Below are 22,204 nucleotides of genomic sequence, written 5' to 3' on the forward strand. Positions count from 1 at the left end.
TTAGAATGTCTTTGTTGTAGCATAGTAAGAACAAAGTAGGCATTCTTAGCTACATAATATAGAGTATGAATTCAGGGTATTAATGTTCATTAAACTGAAAAAAATTGAAAAGATTTCAGCCCAGTTTCTAATACCTTTTCTGCTTCGATAACCAAGTATTGATGGAATGCCCATTTTGCTGACAGCACTGTGAGGAGATACCAAATATGAGTAATATTCCCTGCTCTCACACATGTAACTGGGGAAATAAGAGTAATGAATGTAAACAGAGAGTAAGATAAAGTTAACAGTTCTAAGATGGAAGTTAGAAGTGCATAGGATTAAAATATCATCCTCACCTTGGCTTGTTTAATTTTGTGATTGCATTTGGGGAGCATTAAGAGATGCTTCCTCCCGCATTTTGTCTCTTCCTTCATCATTCGCTTCCATCTTTTTTGCAGTTTCCTAGCCAATGCAAAGCTTTATGATTCAGGACAAAAACAATGTTGGTATCTATCTACAATTTTCTCTTTATGGTTGTCTGATACCATTGTGCCCTCAGTTTCTTTGTACATGATGCTCTCTCAACTCTAAAAGAATGATTTCTTTATCCAGCCCCTGCAATACTGTTTCTGTTCATTGCCTTTCCCCTCCTCACCTGTAACAAACCGAGGAAACCAGCCCGCCTTAACCTCCAGAGCTTTCTTTTTCAGTTCTCCTCCGGTAGCTCTTCATCACCCTTTCCCTCTACAGCTGCAGGGACAGCAAACATCCCGACTCCCCACCTCACCCCCCCTTGGGCCCCCCATCAGTGCTCTCCGTGTGCCACTGCTGCTGCCACCCTCACCACACCCCCTTCCTGCTTTCATCAGCTCTCTCTAATGTTCCTAAAGTCACAGTAATGTTTTCAGGGTCAAAAATCTCAGGAAGCCAAAAGAGGGCAAGCTCATTTCCTTTCCTGTCCTTCTCTTTTCTATCACATTTCTTCATAACACTAAATGGAGCGTAAATGAAACATAGAAATTACGTCAAGGTAAGAAAAGCTCTACCACTGAAGATTAAGGAAACCAGGAGAGCATGGCGCCACTTTCTCTAGTCTCTCTGGATAGCTGATCAGTTCGCTCTGCTTGTGGATATGTGAGTGTCTTAAAAAAAAAAAAAATTACAGCCTTTTGCCCTCCTGTACATTTCCATTTCCAAGTTTTATTTTCTCATGTAAATGTTTAAAGCAGTACTAAAAGAAAAAGATTTTAATTAATGATTGGAAAGCTCAATCTGTTTCTCATCATCTTCAAATAGGTTTTTTAATGCAATAATCATAAAATGTATATACCCAATCAAAAGATCAATATTTCAAAATTTGTGATTATGAGCCATTCCTATTCTTATTCCTTTGAATCACATGCATAACATTCAGGCTTGGCTCTATTTATTCTTGTGTCTTTTCCTGGGGGGAAAAAATCAGTGCAACCAGGGAAAGTGTGGAAAAGAATCCTAACCAGAGCTGTTTAAACTAAGTCCTTTGACATTTCCCCTAGCCTATAGTGATCTCATGGTGTCCTTCCTTACAACCAGGTCTAAAGATAAAGAGATTTTTGCATTCACTTTCAAAACTGAGTTACAGTCGCCAAATAAAAAGACGCCCCTCCACCCACAAGCCTGAGCTGTACAGAGCTACAGAACGTTTGTTCTGTCAAGGCTGTCAAGAAATATTTGGATTCAAGTCACCAGTCCCCTACAAATGATGGAAATTTATCAAATGATGTAAATGCTGCCGTGCCTCATTTGACTCATAATTAGATTATGCTGACATTTTAATGTGCATGCACAGGACATCTTAATAAAGATGTATTCCTGAAAAAAAAAATGCTGTGATTTTAAACAAATGAAGATGATCATAGGATACTACAGCCACGTGAAACAGAACATGACAGGTACATGCTGTGATAGGAAACACCTCCTATCTTCATGAGATCTCAAGATGAGTTGGGAATGGAGCAGGACAGAGACAGGAAGATTCTCCCACCCAGCAGGCTGGCAGTTCCTCTGATTTCAGAACATTAGGCACAGTGCCCAGAGGTGGCAACTCCAGGCTCCACATCAATCAACAAGAATATATGAAACACTCACTATGTGTCTAGAACTCTGGAAGGCACTCCACAAGAGAAGTTATGAGAAATAACCTCTGCTCATTAGAAGCTTTCAGTGAAGTTGAGGACACAAACAAACAAACAAACACATAGGAAAACGATTTCTGAACAAGGCTCCATTACACAACACAGCAAATAATATCAATATTTTAATGTGTGAAATTGTGCAGTAAAAATAACTAAATACTGAGAGTTTCTCAACTTCCATGTGAAAATTGATATTCAATCAAGAGAATGTGGCCGGGCGCGGTGGCTCACGCTTGTAATCCCAGCACTTTGGGAGGCCGAGGCGGGCGGATCACGAGGTCAGCAGATCGAGACCACGGTGAGACCCCGTCTCTACTAAAAATACAAAAAAATTAGCCGGGCGTCCCAAAAAAAAAAAAAAAAAAAGAGAGAATGTTATGTTATGTTAAGTACCTTTGCATTATCAAAATCTCATTAATCCTTGCTGAAGAACTCTGTGCAAAAAAAAAAAAATTATTTCCCCACTAACTTAATTCCATATAAGCTTAAACTTACATATATAAAAGTATAACTCTGCCCAAAAAATCCCTAAAAAAGTTTTAATCAATGGGCCTTCTGGATCTTCATATTAATTATTTAAAGATTGGCCCTAAGTCTTTACTACCAATTCCCAGAAAAGAACAAAAATCTCCCCAACTTCCATCTCTACCAAAGACTTTTAGACAAATGTGACTATTCTGTATGTGATAATAGTTTCTGTTGATAATAGACTTCTTGATGTCCCCAGTACTTGCGATTTTAAAAATTGAAAACAAAAGAAAATACCTTTGCATGGTGGGACAAGCCGTGCTATTTTTTACTTCTCTTTTCTCTGTCTTTTTCCCAAGAATCTCATAAAGGAAGGACTTGAATTTGTTTTACAGTCACAATAGGAATGGCTTGAATGTTCTGGTTTGTATGCTAACATTCCTAATGCTGAACTACATATGCCATTTCTAACCTTGGAGAAAAGTAGTTCTAAAGGCCCTTAGTGTTTTCTCCCCCTCATCTCTTCCTGCCCTTCTTTCTCTATGTGTGATTGCATCCTTGTGTCCACCACGCATTTCTGATATGATAGGAAACCTTCTATTACTGGCCTAGTTACTGATTAGACTGTCTAGGATGACTACACATGGAAGTTTCCTGGACAATCCTTGTCTGTGCTGTCCTGGCATGATTATCAATAGTTCACTTTTCACCACCCTAGACTGTCCTCATTTGAATGATAAATTATAAAATTTTCCTTTTTTATATACTCTATTCAAGGAATAATCATCATTACTGTTCAAGAAAAGCATACATCTAAATGTACACACCATGAATAAAAAGCGTAATACCTACTCAGATAAGTAATTTTTTCAAGCTAATTTATTTGGCTGATAGAATATTTGCCTATACATATTTTATCCCTAATTTGAGGTAAAGGCTTATTAGTGACTTGTGTTAGTAGCCAAACTCCCAGTAAACTCCTTCCATACCCAGCAAGTTAGACATATGTACAAATCTAGTGCATGAGAAATGAAGTAGAAAAAAATAGGTAGTAAGGTTTTGCACATTTAAGTACTATGCCATGGAGTCCTCTTTCTTAATACAGAAAATAAGTCAGGTTCAACATCACAATAGTCACCAAACTGAAAGGGAGTTAATCTCATCGGTCTCCTTCTTCTGGGAAAGATTATAGTTAGATAACTACAGCTAGATACTGGTACTAAAAAGAGGAACTGTGATAGGCAAGGCAGTATAAAGTGCTTCCCAAAGAAAATGAATGTTGCTCATTTTGGAATCTTACAAAATTAAGTCTTGATCATTCTGATGGGTGTGTTGATACAGGATAGAGGGCCTTGTCCTGTTGCTTCACTTTTCTTCAAGCCAGTCTTACTCTAAAGGTTTGTCTTAACATTCAGCTCATGGGGACATTTCTTGGGCCTGTTCCACACTGCAGCCTTGAAAGCTGGAGCAATAAGCAGATGCAACCAGGAATGGAAAAGAAAAATGCTTATTTCCTGAAACTCTTCTCTCAGGGTTCTGTCCCTTGGTTTAAACCCAAGTTGAATTATGACTGAAGTTGTTCAAACTTTTTTCTCGTCACATTGAACTTTGGTTATTATAAGTAAACAATTTATGAGGTACACCATGTCCACACTCCTTTGCGGTAAGACATCACTCAAATGTAGAATCATAAAAATGTCAAGGATCCGTATGGTGTAATGTGCCTTATGGTATAACCTCTTTAGAACAGAAATTTCTCGGAAATGTCTTCAAAAGAGCTCACACAATCAATTTTCCTTTCCAGAATTAGAATAATAAGCGATGAGTATCATAGCAAAGGTAGCAATCAAAAGTGATCACAGGCCAGTTCAAGAGTATAATGGAGAAGCAAACTGTTTTTTAGTACTATATCTGAAATGAAATTATAATTCGTGGCAGATCAAAAATGGACAGTTACGTTTTTTACATCTATGGCTGTTATCCTGCTCGTTTGTTGTTCATTGATTATTGAATTCTTTCATTGTTCAGTATTGTAATACACATATAATTCATGGCTGATCACAAACGGGTGGTTGTATTTCTAAACTATCAGGTTTTCTGCTGCTCTTTCCTTGTTATTAGTGAGCAAGAGTTGTAGTTTGCACTGTCTCCCATCCTAACAGCAGAGCCACTTGAAAGGATGGGGTACTGTAATAGTATTATTCACCACAGAACACCACTTGAATCTCTAAATGAAAAGTGATGGGGGAAGTCGCATCATATATGGTAGTATCTATCTAGGGTGCTCAAAACCAGAGCTCTGAAGCCTGTGAAAATCTTTCAGCTCAAACCTTCCTGACTCCAAGTCTCCTTTTCCCACGTAATTAAATACCCAATTGAGCCAAGCTGGAAATATCAAAAAGTCTCAGAAAGGTTTAAATAAATTCATGGATGCCATAGCTACAGGCAGCTGTTAGGTGATCCTGAAAGGCCATCGTGCCTTCCCAGAAAACACCCTCACATGTGAACACTGTGCTAGATCAAGCCCCAGCCTGATTTGCTTGAACACTGCTGGTGTCCAATGGCATTAAAGTACCCCCCAACATATGTTCTCTGGAACACAATCTTACTTTAGTGAAATATTAAAATAAGATGATAAGTAAATGTTAAAACACTTTTACCAGTGACTCTAGCATTAGAAAAATAAAAGGATAGAAAAAGATGGAATAATGTTATCATTTTAAATGTCCTCAATTGTACTGAGAGATTAATTTTCTGCACCCTTTTCTCATGGGAAAAGCATTATTGTTATCCTTAGTATAATGTATGTTACGATTTGATCTGTGAAAAAAATTTGCCTTTCAGCTGGAGCTTCTAATATATCACATTGTGCATTACTTTGCAGTTATAATATATTGAAATGAAGATCAGTAAATCCAGTTAAGCTGTGTCTGCCATTTTAATATGTAGATTTTAATTAATTTGGAAATCTAATTTTAAAAAGGTATCCTCAGCTTTCTAAGGAACTGTGGTAACGTTTATATTTCCAACAGGTTCCTTTTGAAACAGGAAATTACCATATGGTAATATGGTATGAGCTAAGTAGTATATAACATGGTGTGAGCTAAGTAATATAGAGATAGCAAAATAAAAGTTGTGGTAAGACACATATTTTTCCCATGAATTTTAGAAATTAGATCCAATCCTAGAGCTTATAAATTTATTTCATTCAGTAATTTAAAACTAAAAGATCCTGGAATTAAGGGATAAAGGCAGGGGGAGGAGTAAAAAGTAAACTCTAAAAATCAGCTCTTGATTGAAAGTTATTTAATATATCAAAGCATTTTGTTGGTTGCACAAGTTGACAATGTAACCCAATGTATATTCATGCATAAATATGAGACCGTCAGGGCTACAGAGTTTAAGTGCTAGATGGCAAGTAGGTCCTCGTGGGAGTAAAACATAAAATGTCAGTTTTATACCTAATGGAAGCGTTTTGAAGGTAGCAGTCTTCCATCCCTGATACAGACAAAAGGACATTTCTCAAGTCATAATTCTAAGCAGCCACACCAAACATGAAAGTTCTTAAAAAATAACAATTCTGCCAGAAAGCTAATTTGCCTTTACTGGGAAAACACAGCTTACCTGGCAGGAATGATTGCTATGCTCTCCATGAGCCGACTGGCTCTTTATTTGAAACAAAGCTCAATGAAAAAGCAACCAGACTTTGGTCTTATTTTAATTTTTAAAATTTAAGGATAAAATACTCATTTTTTTCATAGTGCTTTACATGGTACAACTATCTTATAAAATTGTGTCATCTTAACACATTCAGAATGGGGAAGTTCTATTATACTATATTCTTACTCTCTGCCTTTCAAAACTGTAAGTTGCCTCCTCTATAAATGCTCTTAAGGAATAATCGCATATGATTGATGATTATATATCATAAATATATAATTTATAGACCAAAATAATAATGGTATGAAATTTCTTCCAAGCAACAAATAATTTACATATTGAAGCCTAAACGTGTGGGAGGAGTATTATACAGTTCTTCTACCTACAGTGTGAATTTATGTTTTAGAGAGGTTTAGTAATGTTTAGTTAATTTTTATCTGTAATTCCTTACATGATTCTAAAGCAAAACAATATGATAAACTTAACATGAAATTCATCATAGGGGCAAAAATATCCTGCCGTTCTCTCAGATAGAAGTAACTCAGCATATCTTAACGTAGATCTTTAGCTTCTTAAGTATTTCTTGACCAGAGGTTTGCATACGTGTGTCTTCTGCCCATCTCATATTAAACCCAGTTGTGTGGTTTAGGAAATTCTCTACTGACAGAACCATGAAGGAATAGGAAGAATATCTGGAGATGTTAGGAAAAAATGTATAGCATCGTCAGAAAAGAGTGTATTATTTATTCATAATAATACTAAAATGAAACAAGAAAGAGTTTTATTGGATAACGCATTCTAATTAAGTTTAAAACTTAGAGCCGGGCGCGGTGGCTCACGCCTGTAATCCCAGCACTTTGGGAGGCCGAGGCGGGCGGGTCACGAGGTCAGGAGATCAAGACCATCCTGGCTAACACAGTGAAACCCCTTCTCTACTAAAAATACAAAAAAATTAGCTGGGCGCGGTGGCGGGCGCCTGTAGTCCCAGCTATTCAGGAGGCTGAGGCAGGAGAATGGCGTGAACCCGGGAGGTGGAGCTTGCGGTGAGCCGACATCGCGCCACTGCACTCCAGCCTGGGCGACAGAGCCAGACTCCGTCTCGAAAAAAAAAAAAAAAAAGTTTAAAACTTAGATATAATAAGTATGTTTTCTAAAAAGGATCTTGAAGAGTTTCCTGTGAGATAGTATAGAATACCTTACGCAAGTCACTTAGCATTTTGGGTCTTAACCATCTGTGGAATGAAAGGTGCCTTGCATCTCTGTCACTCTGTTAATGCCTCTATGATATTAAGACCAGGGATTTAGAAGGCAGAATGAAAATCAAGGGACAATTTAATTATGTTCTTCTTCACGTTTAGCAGTTCCAGATAAAGACATGGTGAAAGTCTGCATTTCTCAAACATGCACTAAGGAGTTGCACACCTCCACCATGTAGAGTAGGAGGAAGCATGTCAATTGGAGCCTTGCCTACCCTTGAAAAATGTTCATGTATGAGAGCAACATGTCTCCGAATACTTCCAGAACACAGTATGCAACCAGGTTGTTCTAGGTTCTAGAATTCTAAATGTGGGCTATGCCTACATTTTAAAGGTGTTTTACACTCACCTTTTTGAATTTTTATGTTATTAGAAGTAGCACAGATTATATCATAATTCTTATAAAGGATCTCTATTGCTAAAATAAACCAACTTAACTCAACTACTTATACATAATTTCAACTACCCAGATAATTGGAAATATCAAAATATTTGGACTAGTGTACATAAATCAATACAATCATTGATTGGATTTTCCACTTTTCCCTTCAACGTTTTATGACACAAAATTATAACCTAATTTTAAAGGACCTATATTTTCTGTATACCTTTCAGGTTCTAGATTGACTTTACTTTCAAATAAGTATTCTTATAATGAGAATCAAAACTTAATATTTAGAAATGGTGATCTTATTCCACCCTGATCTATAAAGAAATTCAGATTTTTCTATTTTGGATGCATGTAAAAGAAACATATTTACATACATGCTCATACATAAAGCAGGGTAAATCTGTCCACTAACTTGGATCTTAGAGGAAAATAAAAAGTATTAAACATAAGTATGAGATTGTGGTTGGGGGAGTTATGATAGCAACAAAAAGAAAGTAAAGATGAATTTTAAAATGCCATAAATGAATTTCAACTTTAATTCCCCATTTTCCCATCCAGAACAAGTGCCACCCAGGACCAGTTTTCGAATGGATTCCTCTGGCAAGTATTGTTCAGTACTCACAGTTCTGTGAACAAAACGTCTTCCATTTTGTGTAACAAATCATTCTTCTGATAGTATCAGTTTCTTAGTATATAATCACTGTGCTACTTTAGTCACCTACATAAAACATGTATTCAAGGTAGACAGCAAGTCTCATCATGGTGAGCCTAAATGCCTGCCAACAAAAGACAAAGGAAAACAGTCATATTCATGAATTTCTTTCATAAAATACTCTAGTAAAAGGCTGGATTAAAAACAGCTGCCAAAGAGAGCCATCAGACTGACTAGGTCCGTGCTATGTAATACAGTAGCCACTAGCTAAATGTGGCTATTGGGCACTTGAAATGCGGCTGTTCTAAATTTAGATATGCTGTGATGTATGTGTAAAATCCACACTGGATTTCAAAGGCAGTACCCAAACAAAAAAGAAAGATTTCATTAATTATTTTATATTGATTTATGTTGAAATAATATTTTGCATATACTAATTTAAACAAAATGTATTATAAAAATTGATTTCATCTGTTTTGTTTTCTAAAATGTGGCTACTAGAAAATGTTAAATTACTTATGTGTCTTACATTTTATTTGCATTGAATAACACTAGACTAGATACAAATTAAGAAGCTAGAAGGCCTCAAGAGATTTGCAATTTAGACATTTCCAAAGAACGGATTAGAAATGTTCCTAACATAGAATGAAATTCTTTTCAAATCAAGTAAATATCTATATCAACTTAATTTTTTAAACCATGCCAATTATAAAATACTATATTTCAATAAGATTTTAAGTTAGGCTAAAATATCATATTTTAAGAGCTTTCAATAATAACCAATTAATTTGCTTAAAAGGAATTTTTTTTTTTTTTTTACTTAACCATTTCGAAAACACTAATTTTGGTTTAGGCTGAAATATTTAACATTATTGTACAAATGTTGGAGGAAAAAGAAGATTTAATTTTTTTTTGCTCTTAGAATTCGTGATGAAAATGCTTTAAACAGCTAATCAGACCACCAGATTGAAAGCCAGAATACACAAACAATTGTGGAAAATAGTGTTTTATAATAGTAGCACTATTTCAGGGCTGTGGGCTCACAGCACACATCTCCAGAGTGTTTCCATGATGACAGCTCATTATCCATCTCAGCATGTTCTAACACCCCTTGGAGAATATATGTGCCTGAGATCATTTCATTCTGTAAGTTTCCATGTCATTTTTGGGGGGATATGTAGAAAATATGGAAGATATTATTTAGTGTTTTCTCCTAAAATAATGTCTAAAGTATTTGTTTAGCTTGGTCTACAAATTTTAAAGCATGATTATTCCTCTATACTGACTGTTAAATCTTTGTAATTTTTTAAAAACATTGTCTTATGCCCAGAGAGAAAATGGGACCTAGTAATTACAGTTGCAAAATGAAATCAAGATTTAATTTGGAATTTTAAATCTCAGCTTACTGGTCACAAAAAGCACATGTCTTAAAAATCTCAGATTCTGAATGCACTTCATTTAAAAACAAGAGAAGGAGAGTGGCCCAGTAGTTTAGATTACTTTGACATATATGCAAAGTAATAGTTTACCTTTTTAAAAAATACATTACTTAGGAGACAAAAGTTATAATATAGTCGGGGTATATTACGTTACTGTGCAATTCAGATTTTGAAGAAAAGAACCAATCCAAATAGTTGGTTGAATGTCCACACAAGTTATCAGAATATTCTGGAAAATCATGACTGCATTTAAAATAAATATATCTTGCTTGGCACTGTGGCTCATGCCTGTAATCCCAGCATTTGGGAAGCCAAGGTGGGAAAATAGCTTGAGCCCAGGAGTTCAAAACCAACCTAGACAAGATGGCAAGACCTCCATCTCTACAAAAAATTTAAAGAGTTAGCTGGGTGCTGTGGTGAATGCCTGCAGTCCCAGCTACTTGGGAGACCGAGACAAGACGGGAAAATGGCTTGAACTCAGGAATCTGAGGTGGTAGTGAGCTGTGATCACACCACTGCACTCTAGCTTGGGCAGCAAAGCAAGACCTCATCTCTAATAAAAAATACAAAAATGGCCGGGTGCGGTGGTGCATGCCTGCAATCCCAGCACTTTGGGAGGCCGAGTCTGGCGGATCACAAGGTCAAGAGATGGAGACCATCCTGGCCAACATGGTGAAACCCCGTCTCTACTAAAAACACAAAAAGTAGCTGGGCATGGTGGTGCTTGCCTGTAGTCCCAGCTACTCGGGAGGCTGAAGCAGGAGAATCGCTTGAACCTGGGAAGCGGAGGTTGCAGTGAGCCAAGATCGCACCACTGCACTGCAGTCTGGAGACAGAGCGAGACTCCATCTCAAAAAAAATAAAATAAAATAAGATAAAATAAGTAGATGCCACATATTTTTTTGTCACATTTATAAAATGTCTTTTATCAAATTACGTGTTATGATTCTGACTCAGATACATTTATCATAATTATAAGGTATATTATTAACTTTACCTGCATAAGATCCTTAGGTACAGAGGCAAAATTGATAGTAGGAAGTTCCAAATAATACCTATTTATGAAACTAAGTGATAACTCCATAGTGGAATAATGCTGTGGTTCATTGGGACTAGGAGACTGGAGAGTGCCTTAAGGCAACTAAATTCAGGAAATGTTTATTTAGCAACTCCTACAGACTGTGCATAATGGAACACTATAGACGGCCAATGATAATTATGCCATCACTTAAGGCGAATATTAGTGAGAAACAATGGAATCTATGGCCAGGAACTTTGAATGGGCAACTCCACCCAAAAATAAGAGAGCCAGGAAATGGGGTGTCACAGAAACGACTTCCAAAGGAGATCTTTCCTTGTTTAGGATCAAAAGAAATCTGAACTCATAAACAGTGCATCAACAATATCAAATAAGGCACTGAAATCAACCAGTATGAGGAAAGAAAAAAGGGCCATTTAATTTGGTCATTAGCATGCATAGTGACCTTAAAGAGTGCAGTAGTGCTAAGAGAGAGCATAAACCAGACTGGCAGGAATGAATCAGAGGTAGAGTGAAGGCTCCCTAGAGACTACTTTTCCTAGAAAGGATGGAAGAAAGGAGCAAAGTCATACTTAGGATGGAAAAATCTGAGCTTATGTGAAGCCTGAGGAGAGAACCAAATAGAAACGGAGAGATGGCTTCTACTATGGCTAACACGTGCTTGGTCACATTCACATATCCACAGGGATAAAGCAAACAAGCAAAGAGAAGGGATATTTTAAAGGATAGAGTATTAGCTACTTACTAGGTAATGTTAGATTTGAGCAACAGAAACTATATAATTCCTGTTTAACTCATTCTATATCTGGAGTGCATAGAAATCCAGAAGTCAAGACCATGTTTAATAACCTTTTTTGATTCCTGATATCTTCCTCATGCTAACTTTCCTAGATCTCTTTACAAGGAAAAGCCAAAAATGTGATGCTCTTTCCAGCAGGAAAAATTGAATAAATGTATCCTCTGTGCCAAATTGTGATGATAAGCCATGGTACTTATGTTTTAATTAAAACATGAAAGGGGATTCAAGTACCAAATTTTAATTGACATGTTTACAGCAGCATCCCATGTGCCAAATTAATTCATAAAAATGTTGTTCTTTGCATTTTTGAAGATTGAATCCATTCATAAAATTAATCAGTTGTGTTCAGTTACCCAGCCTTTTCCCTAACTGTGCACAAAGCTACTTCTTTCAAAAGCAAGACTAAGGAAACATACAGCATGGGAAGCCCTAGAGTCTTCATGTGAAGTAGGAATCAACTTTTGGAATCTGCTTTTCTTTATTATGAGAGAGGTTGTCCTGATACCTGGATGTGCTCACCATTTGCTGCTTTTGAGGGACAGCATTAGGATATATACCTAATGCTAAATGACGAGTTAATGGGTGCAGGAAATCAACATGGCACATGGATACATATGTAACAAACCTGCACATTGTGCACATGTACCCTAAAACCTAAAGTATAATAAAAAAATAAATAAATAAAAATAAAGTTCATTTTTACAATATTGGTGTGAGCCCAGAATAAATTAAGACTTCTAAATTTCATTTCAGTAACTTGCCACAGTGGTCATGTAAAATTCCATCTAGGAAGAGGATCATGAGATGCTTTGTTCCATAATGCCTGAGGATCCGAGGACCCAACTTCTAAGAAGCAACACTAGCCACAGCCGGCCATTGAACACTAATATCCAAAGAATGCTTTGTCTCCTCTTAGTCCATTTCTTTACAATCACTGCCTCCTCTTGAGCTGCATTAAGCGACACCTGAGAGTGTCCCTGACAGTTCTGCAAAAAGTGCTGAGGAAAAAGAAGATTGTTTTAAAAAGAGCACAGAAAAAATAAAGAAGGGAACAGAAGAGTAAAGGGATGTTGGTGGGGCACAGTTGAACAACATGCAAAGCAACTCAGGTCCAAATAGGTGTCTACCAGACACCCTCATCTAACAACCTCCCTGGTGCATAGTTTCTTGAAACAAGAGAAAGGAATAGTGATTGTTGACTCTGTTGCAGTGGAGGTAAAGAGTTGGCCCCTGGATTTCTTCACTTTAAGTTCTTGCATTAATAAGGAAAGAGATAAAACATGATACAGTAATTGAAACATGTCGTTGGGCCAGAAGAGCAGCTAGGGGAAACTCAGAAACACCACAATCTGCCAAGAGAGCTAACAAAGCAGGAAGGAAAAAGAATGATGTCCCCCAGCTTTGTACATATCATTTTAGTTATTTTGTAAAGCCAGACTCCAAGGAAAAAAAGAAACCAAAGAAAAATTATCTTTCTAAAATGTTCTTATTTTCCCTAAAAAAAAAAAAAAAAAAAAAATACTGCTGCCTCAAGGCACAATCTATCGTATGAACTTTTTTTCCAGTTGCCTATTTCTCTAAAATGTCCAGACCCTGCAGCCTCTGAATCTGTGTTCAAAATTAACAAAGAAATAAAAAATAAATCATGTCTACCAGCATTCTTCTCTAAGGGGTCTGTCTTTGCCTCTCTCTACCTGCTTATGAACCATGAAGCTGGCCACCCCTGCTGGGAAGAATGGAAGAGTGAAGATGAAATAAATGGCTGGCACATACCAGCCTATATTTGAAATCAGGGTGGGTCAGAGCAACAGGATCGGAATTGTCACCAAAATGTGCATAAAGAGCAGGAAGAGGAGAATAAATGCCTTGTTCGTGTCTCTGTTCTTCAGAGTTCAATAAAATTTACTTGCTGAAATCTAGATGTTTCTCCTAAAAAGAAGTCATAAGTTATTCACTGAAGAAAAGCCCCTTAATTCCTCCAGGAATCACAGATTCTCTGACAAAAGACAAACTTCTTGTGCCTTGACACCTCTCAAAGTTCCATTCCTGAGATCGCCATAATTTCAGCATTTCTTTAGGGGAGAAGTTTTACGTAGCAAATAAGATGGATCACACAATAAAGGTCTTATAAAGCTCCTTGTGCAATATGGATGGGTGCTGAAGTCACTGGAAGAACAATTTCCCACTTAGCATATTCAGTGATGATGCAAAAATGAGAAGAATACAGGAGATGAAAAGTTCCAGTTAAACATATGCTGGCTCTATCATTTTAAGTGTCACAAATACAGCACCTTCTATTTGTATTTTTAATGTGTATGTGGTCTAGAGTTCCTTCAAGCTTAAAGTGACTTACAGAAGAGATTGCCATGAGCAGTTGTATTATCCTCAACTTGTAGAAGTTTGAACAGTGATTGAGCAATATCTGTCATCTCCGATCTCCCCTTGTCTTTCTCCTTCCCTTGGGAGGAGTACAGCTACCTGCTATAATTTTGTAGAGCTCTACTCCATCTGCCTCCAGACTCCCAAAGCCTTAGCACACACCCCAATATGTGATTTCATATATGATATATAGACTTCAGAAGAAACTGAGTTCAAAAGCCAATTGTGTCTCATAGAGTGTAAGGCAAAATTTTCATCTTTCCTCTGCCACCACCTCTATTTAATAGGAATGGAATTTTTTAAGTTCTCCCATCTTTAAAATATGACTGATTATACAATTTCTAAAGGATGTGGAGGTCTAACTGGTTATTCTTCTTGCAGAGTTTCATATTATTCATTGAATGGAAAAGGTCTTGGTCATGTGTGCATTTGGTCATAAAAGGGTATGAATGCTCATTGAATCTTGTACAATGCATACAAACATATGTACTTAAGTGCCTGATTCATCTTTATTTAAAAGAGCACCAGACAAATAATTGGCATTTGCCTACATCTCAGAAGTGAATGATGCCTTTCATATATCCCTGGGAATAGCCCAGGTTGTTGGGCACCAAGGCAAGCCTGTATAATTGTGCTTTGTACACTGGATCACTCCAGCAGTCCCACCTACTGCAGAGCCTGGAAAATAGTTGCCTGGCCAGCATTCAATGAGCCTCTCTCTACAACGAGTGCTACTGTATAATTATGTGGCTCAGACATGGATTTTTGTCCCATGAGAATTCTCTGAAATGTCATCTTAATTTCTACAACTATCCTGTTTAAGCAAGGGGAATTTTACTTAATACCTGCTTCTATCAGTTCTAATACCTCCTTTAAACCATTCAGGTCCAGAAATCACTAAACATTTCTTAAGCAAGAGACAGCATAATAAATAGTTCTTTAAATTGCTGATCATCTGCTGGCACCCCAGCAGTGGGCATGAAAGTATGCGCAGCTTGGTCACAACTGAAGTATTTCCCCCTGAGGAAGGTGCCAAGGGGCAAGGGGACAGGCTAAGCATAAACCAGATTCTACTTAAAAAGTCAAAATCTTTTTATATTTAATAGTTTTAGTTTCTTCTAAGGCTGAAAAAATGACATTCAGGAGAGTTTTTCAGCTTATTTTGAAATACAACTCTATTCTTTCAGCTGACGTCAGAAAAGTACCTTCTATTTATTTTGAGTACTCTCATGAAGTCAAAAGTCAGTCTATGGCTTGCACATTCTAAAATGTTTCGGGGATGAAAGTCCACCTTAGACCCAGATGAATTTCTACCTGTAAGTTATAAAAACCCTAAAGGAGTTCATCAGAAAATAAATGCTTCTTGAACCTCAATACAAGAAAGTTTAAATTCTGTATCTTCTAATTTTTGCAATTTTAAAAGAGACAACTTCTATTGGGCATACGTTTATACCCTACACACACACACAGACACACACACACACACACACACACACACACTCCTAAACTGGATGCATCATGTCATAAACAGATACTAATAAATTACCAGGCCGTGCTTTACTGGACAGTTCCAGGGTTTTGCCATCTGTTCTCTCTTACTTGCGTAATAATTGTTCTAATCAGAGTAAACATCCTTAAAGTGACAGTCAAGCTTCTTGAAGGCAATCCGAATGCTCTCAGGAAAATCAAGAATTATAAAGGCATCAATTTTTTTACTCAGAAAATTCATGTACTCTTTCTGCTTCTGGTAATACCCCAGTAGTGCCCTTGGCTGGTCACTATTATTCCAGAGACTACTTAAATTTGGAATACCTACTTTTTTGCTGCCATATTTTTTGTATCCTCTATGGTTTCCATTGACCCTAACAGCACTCTCATTAATCACATCCACAAAATTAATTTATCATTGGTATGTTCAGTTCCTCAGGGGTTGGGAAAGAGGCAGGATTCATTACTCAATGGGATCTCCTTTATGCCAGGTCCAGATTATAAGGAATTGGATGTTCACCTTCGGAGGATGGAGTCTGGATTTGGCTTCAGAATCCTCGGGGGAGATGAGCCTGGACAGCCTGTGAGTTGAATCTTCTTTATTTCCATGCTTGGGGCTGTATTGTATGAGTAAACACCAGGGAAAATAGTGTTTAGTGTGATATCTAAAAGGAAATGTTTTAGGACTCTCATAAAGAAGTTTAAGCTTTGGGTTTTTTTTTTTTTTTTCTTGCTATTTTCTTTAAAAAGATCTCACGACATGCAGTTATCTCCATGACAAATATCTCATTAGAAATCACATTCAGTAGGGACATTGCTCTTTTTTAGAATCGATTGAATTCCTCTTGAGTATTTTTGTTATCTAATTGCACTGAACCCCTGGTATCTTTGGGTAACAGTTTATGAGTAGAGGTAACACCCAACTGGGAACAGCAGAATTATGTATGTTTTTAACCAAAACAGCAAAGGAGATAAAACACAGGGATAAACAGAAATAAAATCAAGCTCAGCACTGCAGAATCTCAGCCAGATTTGAATTAAGGGATTACCAGAAGGTGTTCATAAAGTCAACTTCAGTTGGCAAAATATATATTGGGAAATTTAGAAGGGCTTTGTAGAACACTTTGTGTGTGTGTGTGTGTGTGTGTGTATTCGGAGTGAAACATAAAATACTAGTAGTCACTAATACACAGAAAACACAGCAAGGCTAGATTTATGAGCATATGTTAAAATATAAGCTATAAAACACTCATTGTAAAAGATGTGTCTTAAATGGTACCCAATGTGACTAAGTTAGGTCCACGAAAGTTTTGAATAAGTGCAGGGCCTGAGCAGTGCAGTCAGCTATCTACATCCCATCTGGCTCTGGCACCTGAACTCCATCCTAGCTCACGCAAGGGAGTTAAATTTTAAGCCTCAGCTTTCTCATCTGCAAGATGGGGATAACAGTAGTGCTCCATTGTAGAGTAGCTTTGAGAATTAAAGGAGATTTTATATATATATATAGGTCTTGGCATTATGTCTGGATCATATTAAGTGCTGAATAAATGTTTATCATTATCAATTTTGTTTCTCTTGTTACTAGATTCTCCCAGGAAATATACCATATATATATATATATATATATATGGTTTTTAAATATACTATATGTACTATAAATATTATATATATGTGGTTTTCTTGAAACAAAGTCTTGCCCTGTCACCCAGGCTGGAGTGCAGTAGTGCGATCACAGCTCACTGCAGTCTCAACTTCCTGAATTCAATCAATCCTCCCGCCTCAGCCTCCTGCGTAGCTGGGACTACAGGCATGTGCCACCATGCCCGGCCCCAGAAAATAAAATTTAAAATAAAAATAAAACCTGGGCAGAAATCTTCAGGAGAAAAAAGTTAATCTAATAAATGAAAGGAATCTGAAACAGTTAAAATTGTCTCAGAGTAAAGTAGATTGCCTGGGTGAAGAGTGGGCTCCTTCCCACAAGAGGTATTCAAGCAAGCAATGGGAACCTAGCAGGAACCCCGAGGCACTTCCTCGCCCTGTGGGAGGAGTTGAACTAGACGATTGATGAGGTCCTTTTCTACAGAAAACCCCAGGAGGCTGAGCTTATACTCCAAGGATGAGGGCTCTCCAGGAAAAAAGACTTATTTCCGAATTCCTGGGGATGAAATTTGGCAACAGTCAACCAGAACGTCACTAACTTCCCAGCTGCCAAAGAAGACGTGAAGGTGCTTTTGCCAAGGAGGATTGGCCAGATTTTTCTTAGTGCTTTGAGAGGAGGGAAAATGCTGAGGTAAAATACAGGGCTCAAGTAACTTCAGATTTAAATTTATTCAGAGACTAAATTAAGAATCTCATGTCACAAGGAAAAGGAACTCTTGGCTGTGTTTTACTCCCATTCACAGCTTTGTTTACTCTCCCCCATCTCCGATTCTGAGATTACCAGGGATCCTAGGTGACCGAGTCAGTCCTCCAGCCTCCCTGCCCTCTATAACTCACCTTGTTTTATAATAGAGAGAACTGAAAACATTCTCAAGTCCCCTCATATCTGTAAGCATTTAACGCACTGATTTATGCTACAGAACCTCCTGACCTCCACAGGATATTTATACAGCTTGGCTTCCTTCAGGATTGGTCATGTGTCGCCTGTTTTGTTTAATGAGCAGGATTTTAAATTTCTCCTAAGCAAGGACTTTGTCTTACCCTTTTTTTCCAACATGAGTGCTCCATAATTGAAAAATGTGTCATTATCCAGAGTGAGCCAAACTCGAGGTTAAGGTCACAGTCTTCAGACTGCCACCTCTACCCAAGACTCCTGGCATCAGCTGAAAAAAGTTTGCCAAATGTCAGAGTCTAAGGGAACAGTCTCCACAGACCACCCCAACTTTAAACACTAGCTCTGAATCTGGGGGCCCCACCATGTAGAAGGTTCGCCGTGCACTGGTTGCCAACTTATCTGCGTCTATTGAGACAGAACACCGACCCACACACCAGGCTACATGAAGTGGATTTATCACTTACAGGGAGGCAGCAAGTGACAGTAGAAGCCAAGGATTCATGAAGAGCAAGTTCCCCAAGGCTCAGGAAAGCTGCCTAGGACAGATGGAGTCTCCACTCACACTTGCACCTCAGCTGAGGGGCCCCAAAAAGCAGCCTACTGTGGGTTTTCTACCCTGGAGAAGTATGTCACACTGGACTCAAGCACTGAAGGACATCCTGTTTCTAGGGGGGACTGGAACAGAATGCAGGCTGTTCCAGCTAGCCCCTCTTTATCTCAAGACGTTGTGCTCCTACCACTTTCTATAGTTATTCTTGAGAACTACAAGAGAAAAAGGGGAAAAAATTGGGTGAGTCCAAGGCCAACCAGAGAACTGTCCTGTGCTCACAGCTTTCCTCAGATCCAATAATTCACTAGAACAACTCAGAACTCAAGAAAGTGCTGTACTTATGATTATGGTTTGATTGTAGTGAAAGGATAAAAATTAGAACCAGCCAAAAGAAGAGGTGCACAGGATAAAGTCTGGAAGGGTTCCAAATGTGACACTTCCATCACCCTTAGGGACTTGTTATCCTCCAGCATTCATGCAGAGAGGATTGCCAGCCAGGGATGCTCACCCAGGCTTTGGTGTTCAGGGTTTTTATCCCAGTGTTTTGTTACGTGGGCATGACTGATTGAACCATTGCCCACAAGGATGACCTCAATCTTGAGCCCCCTTTCTTCCCCAGAGGCCAGGCTGATATCATGTGGCTCAAAGGCACAACCCTCTAATTACATTGCTGGTCTTTCGGGTATGGTCAGCCCCTACCCTAAGATTATTGGTGTGGCTGGCCCCATCCTGAGTCATCTCCTTAGCATAAACCGTTAGGTATGGTCAAAGGGGCTCACCATGAGTGACAAAGACACCCCTAATTCCAAGGGTTTCGAGGTTACCTTTCAGGAACCAGGGAGAATGGCCAGACTTCACTTTGGGCTGAGATCAAATTATTTATGCAAAGCCATGTGCTTAAAAGATACCAAATGAATGAAACAAAATGAAACCATGCTCAAAATAAAATACAACTTTAAGGCAATTTTTGTATCATTCTGTGGGACACTGAGCACTAGCTGAAACAATTACAGGGCATTTAAGGGTAAACCCATCTAGAATCCATTGCACTTATACTAACATAATACTTCAAACTTACCAACCTAAGGGGTTTCCACCAGAAAGATGAGCTCTCTGTTTGTTCTGGAATACACTGACTCACATGCTCTTTTTTCCCCCTTTTACTAATCTCTGAGCTCCTCGAAGTCAAGGACTGTAATTTAATGGTGTTTATGTCTTCCAAGCCTAGCCTGGTACAGTAAATATTTATTAAATCGAATTGAAGAGAGTATTTTTTCCACCAAGTCAAAACTGTCACCTGAGCTTCTCAGAACAAGTAAGGATCTGGAGTTTATATTTTCTGAGGCCTCTAAATTCTACAGGCTCTGTAGAATTAAAGTGGCCTAGTCCCAGAAACAGAGAGAGCGTCCTGGCGGCCCTACAGCATGTTTTGTTTAGTTCCCCCAGTATTTTACAATTGTTGAGCACCAATTAACTTCACCTTTTGAAAAATGGATTTTCATCTTCTCTTGAAAATTAAATTTAGCAACATTGAGCTTGCCTTTCTCCATGACAACCACTGGCTGGAACTAAGCAATGGTCCCTTTTAGACTGAGCCTGGCTGCAGTTCCCAAAACTCCTGTATGCCTGTGTTACTCTTTAAAGCTACTGTCTTTGAGATTCCCATCCCGGTGTCCATCCCAGAGGACTGAATTAAAAGACATTGGAAAGACGAATATTTTATGCCAATGGAGCCTTCAACCAGGGCCAGATATTTACAAAATCTAACCTAAGCACTGAAAAGATTATCAGGTCCTTTCTCCCATTAATAAATACAAATAACATTAAACTATAAAATAAATAGAAGGCAAAGCGACAAAGTTTCTCATTCTTTCTATGATACTTACTTTAACAGAGTCTTTACAAAATGAAATTCTGAATTTATTGGACGCCTTGGCTCATGCTTTTTCTGCTTTGGGGGGAAGCCAGCACCCTATTCTGTAGATATTATCTTCAACTGCTCCCCTCCTCCTCCAAAAGCAGAAGGGATTGCATGACCAGGTCACAGGGAGGGAATAGTCTTGGCTGGCTCAAGAGGAGAGTGGCCTTGCTGGACTTTGCCTGGCACAGAAGCAATAGAATTGTTACCAGAATGGAAGATGTACTGTTCAAAATGAAGCTCAGATGTGTGAATGCAGCCATGATCACCACCCAGCCTCAGGACATCTTTCTGCCTGCTTTGTACACAAGTTCCCAGGTTCCTATCACTTCTGACTATTGGCTTTGCATTCCTGAATCCTTTCTCCCCTCCAGTGGGCAGGCATCAAGTATTTATGATAAGCCGCCTCAGATTACATGGATTGCTGGTTATCCTATTGTGTTTACTTAGATTTATTCTGGTTTATTCCTTCATTTGAATGATTTAAGACATACTCATGCTGCAAGTTACAATTTTGACATTTAAGCCATAAAGTAGCAGCCTAAGTCTCTCCAAAACAAACAAAGCCAAAAAATTAGTCCTGAAAACCAGGATATTGAATCTCAGAATGACCCTGTCCGGGACAGTGAAACTGTAAAGATCTCCCATAAGCCTTTCCTTCTAGCTTTTCCACATTCTAAATCCAGAGATAACAAACAAAATATGCTAGCCTCATTTAGTTGCTGGTGAGCTACAAAGGGAGAGGCGTGTAAGGTGATTTGGTCCCAACTAAAGGAGGTCTCATAAGTACATCAAATGGGTTTCTGCCTCCATATATACGAAATGGTATTGACATCCCAGGGTGCACATTAAACACAACAGCACGGCTTTCAGCAAATAATGAACAGCAGGACTCCTGCTCAGACAAAGCATATGGGCATTTTTCCTGCAAGAGGAAATACTTTTCACAGTTAAATAGCAATAGAAACAGAAAGAAGTGAAAAGTTGCCAGAAAGGAACAAAAATGGGATTTCCAGCTGTGAGCTGAGGAGATGGAAAGGCATCAAGAGGGAGAGATCTGGAAAACACTGCATTGGAGAAAAGCCATTCAAAGACAGACAATGACAGACCTAGTCTTTGTCACAGGAGTCTGGTGTGCACTGGTTGGAGGAGTTTCAGAAGGAAAGAGCCTGAAATCTGCTTGCCACAGTGGCAAGTTCTCCCAGGCTACAGATACTACAGAGCAGATACTACTGGGCTTAGGCTAACATTGGGCAGTGCAGGAAAGAATAAAAGCGATCAAAAGGCCTGGAAAGGTGGTTTTGGGTTTGTTTGTGTCTTACTTGTTGTTTTTCTTTTTCTTTTTAGTGTGAGTTTTTCCCCTGACTTACTGGGATCTCAGCCACTTGAATGTGAATTGCTGTTATTTCACATCAAATGTTCTGTTTTGTTCTGTGCCCTCACAGCGAGAGATAA

At 38.2% G+C, this 22,204-nt stretch overlaps 1 protein-coding gene across 6 annotated transcripts in view; it reads left to right on the forward strand.

The window, feature by feature from the left end:
* MAGI2 (membrane associated guanylate kinase, WW and PDZ domain containing 2) overlaps positions 1–22,204 on the forward strand; it is a 1,482,569-nt gene that overhangs the window by 1,302,464 nt on the left and 157,901 nt on the right. For 5 of the 6 annotated variants that reach the window (XM_032761229.2, XM_032761232.2, XM_032761231.2 and 2 more), the window contains 2 exons: positions 8,490–8,531; positions 16,219–16,310. In XM_032761229.2, the coding sequence (XP_032617120.1) occupies positions 8,490–8,531; positions 16,219–16,310 (134 nt within the window). The remainder of the gene's footprint in view (positions 1–8,489; positions 8,532–16,218; positions 16,311–22,204) is intronic. The other variant, XM_032761230.2, reaches the window with a different exon arrangement.

This window comes from Hylobates moloch, unplaced genomic scaffold, assembly GCF_009828535.3.
Source record: "Hylobates moloch isolate HMO894 unplaced genomic scaffold, HMol_V3 SCAFFOLD_1, whole genome shotgun sequence".
Taxonomy (NCBI): Eukaryota; Metazoa; Chordata; class Mammalia; order Primates; family Hylobatidae; genus Hylobates; species Hylobates moloch.